Source organism: Argopecten irradians, chromosome 4 (assembly GCF_041381155.1).
Source record: "Argopecten irradians isolate NY chromosome 4, Ai_NY, whole genome shotgun sequence".
Classification (NCBI taxonomy): Eukaryota; Metazoa; Mollusca; class Bivalvia; order Pectinida; family Pectinidae; genus Argopecten; species Argopecten irradians.
In genome coordinates, this window is record NC_091137.1 from 13,513,516 (window position 1) to 13,525,159 (window position 11,644).

The 11,644-nt window shown below is 34.7% G+C and overlaps 1 protein-coding gene across 1 annotated transcript; it reads right to left on the reverse strand.

Annotated features, from left to right (window-relative positions):
- Positions 1-1,051: 1,051 nt before the first annotated feature.
- On the reverse strand, positions 1,052-8,187 carry LOC138320663 (homeobox even-skipped homolog protein 1-like). Its single transcript, XM_069263808.1, has 3 exons — positions 7,733-8,187; positions 2,297-2,454; positions 1,052-2,060 (listed from the first exon to the last, which is right to left on the reverse strand). Exons 1-3 carry the CDS (start codon positions 7,944-7,946, stop codon positions 1,524-1,526), a joined length of 909 nt encoding a protein of 302 aa, XP_069119909.1. The 5' UTR covers positions 7,947-8,187; the 3' UTR covers positions 1,052-1,523.
- Positions 8,188-11,644: the final 3,457 nt, after the last annotated feature.

Consider the following 11,644-nt stretch of genomic DNA (forward strand, 5'->3'; position numbering starts at 1 on the left):
ACTAATGTTTCTCTCTCTGGTTTTGGGATTTGACACAGAAAGATAAGAGTCAGCGATGAAGCAAGGACTCATCTCTATAGTGGTCATCGGTTATTTTTACAGTTTGGATCCGTTTTAACGATGCTACCTAAGGATGAACAGGAATCAGATCTTTATGTTAGGGAAAATTACACACCAAAATACAACATCACAATCTGTTTACTAAGACAGTATGGGGGGCATCAGCCTATACAAACGGCGACGTAAACAGTGTATTTTGTTTGTATTGTTCCCTACTCTCTCTCTTTTGTTTACAGAAATGCTTCCATGGTTACTGAACTATTCTTCAGAGGGTTATATCCCATAGACTGTTACCCGAAGTATTAACATGAAGTACGTGGATTATATGCAATTTAGAATAGTGCGATACACATACAATAAAGAGAGAATATATTTAGAAGAGTATATACATTTTTTTCGTTAAATCCAATAAAATCATAATGTGTCTTGACGGCAACTCTTACCTTTACATAGATAACATTCCATTACCACTAAGAGCTTAAATTTAAAACGCGTCTTACATTTTTGTCAAACAGCCAAAATAATTCCTGAAGGTAAGAAGAATGCACATGACATCATGTATTACAAGAACTTCATTAATATATAGATACAATTTATAATAGCAATATTGAGCAGTATTTTATGCCGTTTGCTGCAAGCTGCATAACGACAGCCTAACTTGCTTAATTTCCATTATTCTTGGCCCAGAGGCTTGAACTGCTTAATCACGGTTTTACAATGTTTCCTTTTATACATTTTAAATCGACTTACAATATGAAATGTGTTTTGTAATTGCACATCTGGCTTATTTTGAATATCAAAAAAAATGTTTTTGTATATGCAATCATCTGATGAAGTTGATCACAGTTTGAACAACTGGGCCTTGATGAAATGTATTTATGGACGTGTTCCATTCCAAATGAGGCACTCTCGCGAAAGTAACGTTAACAAAACAGGGATCAAGACTACCCCAGTTTTTACTAATTACTTACAAAGACAAATTGACAAAATATTTAAGATTCACTTTTGTTTTATTTTTCATTTTCATGTTTTTCATATATATCTATATTCAAATAACAAAACAACATAATAGTACATAAATACGTTTGTATGGAGATATGTACATGTTTGTGTCTAACCTGCAATTGACAGAGCATGGAAGCCTGTTAATACTATATTTACATGGATTTACTTTTTACCCTGAACTCAGCTACTGTTTCTGACAATGTGACGTCTTGGGGTGTATCACGCCAACTTGTCATAGACCATTGTGAAACTGAGAAATGGTCACTACATAGAAGAATATTTGCACTATTTTCATAACATTTTGAAAAGTCAGTTATACATTAAATGAACATCTCTCTTTCGTAATATCCGTCCTTCTACACTCATCAAATGTCTCATTTATCATTTCATTCATTAACAGTCAAACAACGAATAACATATTTCAGTTCAACACGTTCACACACAAAAAGTTCACTTCATCACCGCGATGAACTCTCCATTTCTCGTTTCTGTAACAGAGGGTGTGAGGAGCTGAGAGAGGTCGACAAAAGTCCTGGAGCTGGTGGTGGGTAAAGTCCAAGAGAAGGAGTCGGACATGTACACGGTTTTCCGGAATTTGCATCACATATGCTTGGTGAATGTTCCATCCAGGGGAAGTGCATTCTGGGAGGGAATGGAAAGCTTGGCGGTGAGGTAGTGAAGGAAGGACTCGTGTCTAGGCTGGGGACTGGTCTGTAGAGAGGACTGGACATAGACGACAGAACATCAAGTCTGGGGGCGAGAGGACTGGATACGGCCATCGGTGTAAACGCAGAACTTGTGGATGGTTGAAGTCCGTGAGAGAGACCTCCCATGCTTGGGTACGGAAGTGCGGCTGGATGTTGGAGGTTGTATGGGTACGTGGCTGCGGCTGCTGCAAGGTAAGCATACAGCTGAGGATCTGGGGGGATACCGTAGGGCCAGGTGAGAGCCATTCTTTGGCGTTTGTCCTTCATTCTGCGGTTTTGGAACCAAACCTGGAAATTGAGAAGACGGAATAATTAGTATATTGTCTTTTTTATCATAAATACTAATAATTTTAAAGAAAATACAAAAAGATTCATTGTGAAAATTACTTGTCCAATTTTTTGAGAAATCGGGCGATGCTAGCGATTACCACTCTGCTACATGAATTACCCAAATGTTAACTATCTAAATTTATTTTTAATAGAAATAATGATAAAGTAGTAGACAGAAGTATATTAATAATTACCTTAATAGTGGATTCAGCCAATCCGAGTGAAGCTGCCAATTCACATCTCTTTGGGCGGGAAACATAATTCTCCTTCAAAAACTCTTTCTCCAGACGGTTGAGCTGATCTTTGGTGAAAGCTGTTCGGTATCTGCGGATTTCTCGCTCTTGTGCAGTTTCTGGAACGACAGAAAGAAAATGGAAATTAAGTAGGAGTTATAAATAGTTTAATAACCAAGAAACAACAAAGGCTACATAAGGCAGGACCATCTGTACATGGTTGTGAACAGTTTAGTGTTTTTACGTTTGTGTAAACGACAGAATAGTTTACAACTAAATACGATAAATGCCAGTTAGCATATAATATTACAAAAGGAGACATTTTAGTGCCACTACAGTACGATATGGCGTGTCTAATTGGTCGAACATTTGTGTGGATATTCAGAACATGCTAATGAGTCTGTTTCTGACGTTAAGCGACATAGAATAACAGATTTAAGGCCGAAAACCTTATTGGTCATTTTATGTCCGTACTCTTGCTCAGCCCCATTGGTCAGTTATAAAATATTCATTAAATATGTTTGCGACACGGGATGTCGCACTGGCTTCGATTTAAAACACGACTTTATTGGCCAGTTCATAAATTAAGTGTCGTTTGAAAATAGAGATCTTAATCGAAATTTATCAGCGAACATGACATTTGAATTTCCATCAGCGAATTTAAAGGCAGGTGCTCGACGGTAACTTGTTTTAATTTAAGAAAACCTTAAATATCTGTTTTTGTTGGACGGTCGTCCCATACAGAAGGTCAATGGGTACAGTGTTTTGTTACTTTCTTTGAAGCCAGTTCAATTCTTGACGACCTTAATACAACAAATCGGTTATGAGTGTTGTAGAGAGTGGGATAACTACGGTCTGTATCTGTTTGACCACGCGGGCGTGAAAACGATATAACTATGATTATATCCTACAAATTGAGCTCTCTCGTGTGATCACGGGCGTTTTAGTCTACGAGATCGTAGATTTTCAAAATATAAAGATACATTTCACGCAAGCAGTCTTCCGTTAATTGTATTGAAAAATAAGAAAAAATGCTTAAGATTTACACCTGTTTCAATTTGTAAACTGAAATCAGATTTCTTTAGCTAGAGTGCATATTTATTGTTTCCTGTCGTAAAAAGATGTTGATCATTTCTCGCATAATTATTTGTATAATTTTATTAAGCACGCGATTCGACCTAGCAGCTTTATTTGAATAGCAGCCTGGCTAAAAAGTCATTTAAGGAAGCTGTCAACTAGGATATTTTTACCTCCAAGGTTTGAAGAGCTCTGATTAAAATCGTGATCTACTGCTTACGTAATTCAACCGGCCAGGATAATTGAAATTATTTTCACGCAAGCAGTCTTCCGTAATTGTATTGAAAATAAGAAAAAATGCTTAAGATTTACACCTGTTTCATTTGTAAACTGAAATCAGATTTCTTTAGCTAGAGTGCATATTTATTGTTTCCTGTCGTAAAAAGATGTTGATCATTTCTCGCATAATTATTTGTATAATTTTATTAAGCACGCGATTCGACCTAGCAGCTTTATTTGAATAGCAGCCTGGCTAAAAAGTCATTTAAGGAAGCTGTCAACTAGGATATTTTTACCTCCAAGGTTTGAAGAGCTCTGATTAAAATCGTGATCTACTGCTTACGTAATTCAACCGGCCAGGATAATTGAAATTATTTTCGGTCTCTTTGATCCCCTAATTACTTTATCATATCAAAATATTCCAAAATCAATTGTTCCCAGACAATGTTTATACTGCGCCCCAATAAACGTTCAGCTTCACCCTGCAGAAACAGGTCGAACTATTTGCCCGGCGCGGAGTGACAAATTGATTTGAGAGTTTGTGATGGGGCAATTAACATTGCAAACACTTACAAAGGGATAGCGTTTACTAATAGTTACCGGCTAATATTTGTTCTTACCTAAAGCACAACGTTATAATTTCTATAAGCAATAAATCAGCGGATGAAAACAAGAAGTTATTTATATTCAAATATAATAAATCTGTTTGCGTTCCCCATGAGCAACTGAGTAAATCTGAATTTATTATCAAACGACCAAAAATCAAAAATTAAACATGTTATATAACGAAATTGATTTGTAGAGATTATTCTGTTTGATTGGCATCTCATAATGTGTCGGATATCATTAAAGTGATCCTGTGTTTATTTCATTAGTGATGTCGATTAAAGGCGGCGAGATCTAACCAAAAGAGAATACATAAAAACACTTATTCTGACAATCATCGATCTTAATTCCAATTTGTCGGTAGCGCTAAATATTTTCCTTTTAATACAAATTCGATAAATAGGGGCTTTATACTACAAAATTAGTTTAGAATAGCAAAGAAAAACAGGTTTTCTCCCAAATTGAATCTAAATAAAAATGTTTACGTTGTATAGAAAACCATTCCGATTTAACGCCGTTTCTAAGTATGATAATTCGTGAATTAGCCCCCTATTGGGAGCTAGTTTGACTTTCATTACAGATCTGAACACAAACATCACAAGTCCTGTTAATTCTATTGAAAGTACCCTAAGACATATACAAACTCCCCGGGGTGAAAAAGAACGAGATCGATTCTTAGAATGAATAGAGAAATCAAACTCGTTTTACCTGGTCAGTGTGTAGCGGCTGAATGATAGTACCCCTAGTGCCGAAATGGACAGTAAAAACGAGATCTGAACAAAGGGAAGAAACCAAACTGACCAATTGACCGAAGGATGGCAATTAAATGCGCGGTAAAATTAGACAAGCTTGTAAGATTAGGTGTGTCGGCGCGTTTGATGTGCAACAGGTAAGGTGCTAGGTTTACGTTTGGCGGAGCTACAAGTTTCTACATCTAACTGATGGGTCTGCTGATACCGTTAACCGGTTTCCTATCAAATCTTTTAAAATGTACTTTTCTGTCAGATCAAAACTTGAATCCATTCAATTAGATGTATTAGTGAAGAAAATTCGGTGATTACCTGACGAATTTATAGCTGTATTTACCTGTTTGAGCTGACCAGATTTACCTGTACATCAAACACGAGATTCTTAATAAAATCACTAGCTCTAAAGTCTATTTACTACTGAATACGATTTTTACTATCCACCCTTTCATAGCACATTTAACACATAGCATCTTTACTGATAGACTCAATGACGTCGTTATGAGCGCGCAAAGATGAAAGTAACCATCTTTCTGAATGGGTGGGTCTAAAACTCAACTTCAAAAGAAGCTATTAAACTCTGCAACGTTAAAATAAAATCGAAGCCTTTAAAACCGTGTTCGTTACTGTATTTTTAAGAGTTTACTGAAAATATGTGATTTTCCACCTTACCGGAGACTTTCTGTGGGGACAAAGATATGACGCATTTCTGTAACGTTCGTTTGGCTCGCAATGTATAGAGTTTATAAAACATGTTAAATTTTGTTTGTGAAATAACAGCAACTGCCATTATGAAATGTTAATCTTGTGAGGGTATTATTTTCTATGATGGTTAAACACCGCGCTGCGTTTTCAATGTATCTACACGCCTTGCATAACAGGCCACTAAAGTGTTCATTATATTGAACATCCACACATTATTTTGCTTGTCCCATAGTAGATCTATACAGAGACGTTCATATATTAACTTTTAAAGTTTTTTATAAAATAAATCACACTAACATGTGATTAGATGTTGAAGTGTTTTGAGTGTAGATTAAAGGGACAAACAGTAATACAAAAATTTAAATATCTTTAATCCCCTCACAAAAAATATCTAATTTCAAAATTGAATTTTACAACTTAACTAACGTTTTCCTTCATATTGTTTAATTTTCTTTACATAATACCAATATTTTCCTTACTATTTAATATCCTCTTAATAATCTAGTTTCAATACAATAAATTATTGGCCTTACGCTTTGCTAATTGATATTATATATATTATGACATAAATTTGATACAAACTTCACGATAACCACTGTCTATTATTGTTTTATGTTATAACTGACCAGTGTCATTTCTGACAATTGAAGCTGATTTATGGAAAACGCCACAATGACCATGTCCGAATTGTTCGAATCCTTGTTCGGACAGTGTCCGGAGGATAGAATGCTGCGACGACTACACAACACGGGACATGTAGTTCGAACTGACACGCGAGTGACAGCATACCATGTACACCTACTTGTCGAAAGTTACATCTATAATTAATTCCCTCTCATTAATTAACATTAATAATAGGTTTAATGTCATTATTATAAGTTTTAGAGAACGACCCCTCCTGTCTGAAGTTAAATTAAAAAGTGTTCTATTCAAGTGAAGCCCCAAAGTGAACTCCAATCTCTTGTATTATATTTTGGACAAAAAAAGAACCGAAAATACTTAACTAGTATCAAATACGTTAAATGTTCCGGCGATTGAGACGAAGAATTAGACTATTATTCCAATAACTCATTTTGACACTAAGGTTTTATAATGTGTAAATCAACCTCTGTCTTTTTAATTCAACTCAAGCAACATTAAGTAAGAACAGAGTAGGTCAGAATGGTATGGTACTTAATGGAAATATGTTTTCTAGTTGATTATACGAGTGAGTTAATCCAATTAGGTGTACCCTATTATAAAACATAACACCTCTATTTGGGCTGCTGATAAAGACTTGGTTGTGTGACCCAGTCATAAATAAAATAGCCATTAACTAAAACGATTAATAATATAATTTACTTATTCAAGTAAAACTTTTTTCGTGTTAATAAGATATATTTTTCCTGACAAAAGTTCTTTGATTTATACAAAACTTAAAAGTTAAAAGTGTAGATGTTAAGAAACTATTGAGAAAAAAACCGTTATAAATAGAAAATTTTATCAAGATAATTCCTTGATTTATTTGAATTTTAATATAATTTTAATGAAAGGGTTTTCACTTGAAAGTGTAACTATATGCTATCTATAATTTATCTAAATATCAGAAAGTATTTTAAGACACATTCGCAATATTGACAATGTTAAAAGTGACGGATTACCGTGAATCAGTAGACTGTTAAATTGGTGATTATGAAACCGATATAGTTATATCGTCCTCCCGTTTTTAATCAAAAGAGGAACTGCTTAAATCTTATTCCCCAAGGGGAAATTCTGAGTTCATTAGGGCGGTAATTAATAATATCTCACAAAAGATAACTTTAGCAGTAGAAGTGTGTCTAATTTCACCGTCTAGTGACCTCGCCGGTTGAAAGATTGTAATGATGTTAATTTGTCAAAATTATGCATCCCGTTTTAACAATTTAATTATGTATAATAAGAGATATTTAGAAAACATAGTGTGTTAGTGTTTTAAAATGGTACCCAAATTTTCAATAAATGGGCAAAATTTTTTGAATAAATGAAAGTTAATAATTTTGAATTATTAATTAAAATGTTTATTTACCTTTCATCTTGTTTGTGTAAAATCGGTTGGGAGTGCCTCTTTCGCTTCCGGAGCTGTCGGAGGTATGGGAACGTGGGGAGTCCGGATAGTCCATGGGTTTGTTGAGTTTGAACTCTCCAAGATCTTTGTCGTCCGGAAACGGCCTGAGTCCGTCTTCATTACTGGACGTATCGCTTGATGAAAGACTGGGAGAATTAGGCAGAGATCCATCCATTGTGAAGAATGTCTGGTTACAGTTACGATATACTAGTTTCTAATATATCCAGTTGTGATAATGAGATAGTCCTTGTAATGACACAAAGTAATATTCACTGAGAATGTCCGGGTTTAACACTCACATCAAATTCCTATAAAGATGACTTGTCATGTGTAAGCCAAGTTGTGTGTTACTGTGTGGAGCTGTACGAGTGTTTATGATGTCTTGGCTATGATGACTGCGTTTTAAACAGTCTTTCGGTGGGTAATCAGCCGTGACGAGTATAACAACCTCATTGACTGGATAATAACTTCTTTCAATAGCACTTAATAAATCACAAACAACCCGATTGAGAAATTACTATTCTGATCGGCGACAGATAATCTTTCTATGACTTTAGGGGTGGGGCTACGCGGAGTGTGGCGCGTTTACGTCTTCTGATTGGTCAACAAGAGATTCGCTGATAGATTGTTACGCCTCAAGGGGCGTGGCCTATTGGTCATCATTGATTATGATTATCGCAGTATCTGATCTAATGATAATACTAACTAGGATTAAAGTGCCAATATTGTTTCTTTATAATTACCATTCAGTGGTTATTAGTAAAACAGTAGTAGTATTAAATTGTCAAAATTATAACTCACAGCCATTTTATCCAAAAAATGGCATTTTAGAAATTTTCACTTTGTATCTAAATCTCTGATTATAATTATGACCTAAATTGGAGAAACAAAACTACAAAATAACAATTTAAACTTAATTCATTAAATGTCTGAGTACAATAGGCTATATAATGTGTACATATACGCACTACTGAAAAAAATATTTATACATATATATATTAAGTTTCGGTTACTGAATATTAACATCTCATTTAGACAAATTTCAAGATACAAAGATGAACTATTAACAAAAATTTTTGATTGCCATTAAGAATGCTAATTTTGAATTCTTTTGAAATACTTTATTAACATAAACTCACTTTCATTAAATTGTTTATGTCAGAAAACTATGTCATACATAATGTATCTTATGTCTTTATCGTTTTCATTTATTTTGATCTCCCGTAAAATTTCTCGACTAATTCCCTGAAAAACTGGATTTTCATGCAGTGTACAGAGATGTACAGAGATAGATGTACATTATCATGTAAGGATTTTATTACAGCTGTCAATGAGAATATTTACAGGTATGTTTGGCTATACAAATAAACAAACCGTGATGACGAAACGTTCAGCGGTAACCGGTTAGGGTACCATATAGCAGGTCATTATTAGAGAGGGCAATAAAAAAACCCGGATCAAACACCTAGCACCTCCCCGCTATACATCCTCATCTCTTTGATCTTCTCCACTATTATTTAATTCTAAATGAGCATAAATTTAGCATCCCCGCGCGAGGAAATTCGCGGGCTAAACAGCTAAACAAGAAATGATAGAAATCCTTTTTCTTTATTTGTCACAACCGTGGGTGTTAGTATAGATAATCTTATTTGGTTTTTATAGCATTTAGTTTCAGTAGATTTAATTCAACTTTTGACGGTGGGCGTTTCAGGTATGGCGTTAAAAAGAGACACTGATAGGATTTTGTCGCCTCTTTTGTAGGTAATGTACTTTGGCAGAGGTTCGATGATTGATGTAAAATACATCTACAAACCGAGTTTATCATGAAGGGAATCTATCTGCATGCTAAGTACTACACCAAATAAAGAATAGCTTGTAAAACAAACTAGAAATCATCGTAAATAAAAAATCGGGTCGCATAAAAAATAAATAGAATATCTAGTAAGAAGTAACATACAGCGTTTATATATATCTCAAGAAAGTCAATGACCTTGTAAAGTGAAAGCGGAACTGGTCAAAACACATTGATTTTCTCATATTGTCTCATATACGAGCATAGGGAAAATGTGGTGAAATCGAATACTTTACTGATAGCAGAATATCTATTCGTGTAAAAAATTAATACGAATATCTCATTTTCTTTAATTTTATTTTACTAGTGACGAAAAACAAGCTATGCCGTCAATCACAAGGTATTTGGAGCACATGTTGGCGGGAAAAACTTCAATAATATTAGTACACGTAATAACCTATTTGTAAGAAACTAAAACAGCAGGAGGTGATATTTTGGAGTGTTATTTTGGACTGAAGAAAGCCTTATAGTGGTTGAATATATATCCCATAGAAATAATTTTGATTTTACTTTGAATTTATTTTGGCCTTTTATTTCGGATTGATAATATACAAGCTTTATACCGTTTTTACCTCATGGTGATAAGTCGAGACAAGGAATGGAATTCATTTCCCCTTCAAAATGTTATCATAACTGTTCCCTGATGTCGTTTTTGTTATGTGACCACAGCGTGCTGTGTACCTGATGGTTTTGTTTACTCTGGACGCTATCTTGTCACCCGATAATCGTCGGACTTCAGTAAAAACACACGTTTCAATGATCGTGTTTACCGCACACTAATACTCTAGTCGGGTATTTTCACCAAAACATGGAATATTTAAAATCTCTTTAGGATAACACCTCATGTTTAAACTATAAATTCATGGGAATTTTTTACAGGAGATTGAACTTTTCGAAAGAACTAGAACACTTCGTGCAAGTTACAAAGGGATTTACAAAATGATTTAAAATAAAGCAGTTTTAATGAGTATTAGTGTTGTGAATTACTAAACAAGTACGGTGATTCTGCATGTCTACGATTGGAATATGTGTTTTTCGTTTTCCAGCATTTTAGATTTTATCGTGTTTTGATTTTATAATTTCAAACAACTGAACATAATGACCACAACAAAACGTTAAGTTTAAAACTCAAATCTATAATTGGAGATGAAAATATAAATGAAGGTATAAACTTGAAATGGTTCTTTTCCATTTATTCATGTATAAACATGTATATAATAACAAGGATGTATAAGTGATCTCTCATCTACCTCCTTGATGATAATAAAACATAACAATTGAAGTTCATGGTATTAAACAACAAAAGTGGAATTAATTGTGAATTGAAATCAGAATAAGCTTAGCCTTTACAAAAGATCCGAAACTATTTTAAAGTTGTATCTGGATAAAAGATAATTGATCCAAGGTGCCCGTTTAATTTTCTTGAATTTCGCCGCAATCAGAACAATAAATCTCGACCATATGATAGAGCTGGAGGTCTGCGAGTCGAGGTTTTTTGTTCACTAATTAGGCAGGACAATATTCTATACCTCACGTACAATACCAATGTCCACTTATCTGTCCAGCTACGACACCTCTGGCCGTACAATGATAAGGAATAATTCGGCCAAATTGACCTGATAGAGATAGCATCACCCGTCGTGTGTCCCCGGGTGGTTTAGGGTGTTGGACCTACTGGACCGGGTCACACACCGTGATTACCTCCCTTGATTGAACCCTTACAACGCTCAAATCTAATTATACATATTGTAAATTATATGTAACACGGCGGTGCTGAGCGGGACCTTTGATAGAACAATAAATGACTATTACATTGGAGTAAACAGAACTAGTTTTGTATAAGGTGCTATCGCTGTGTGTTAGTGGTGATTTATTAACTAAGGAAACAAGTTCTAATTCAATACTTTGGTTTGTTGCTGTTTAGCACCACTTGCATCTGTTGCTTGAACATACAGACAGACGGACAGACGGACTGTGAATAAACATTTCCCATGAAAGCATTAGCTTTGCACATCTTTAAT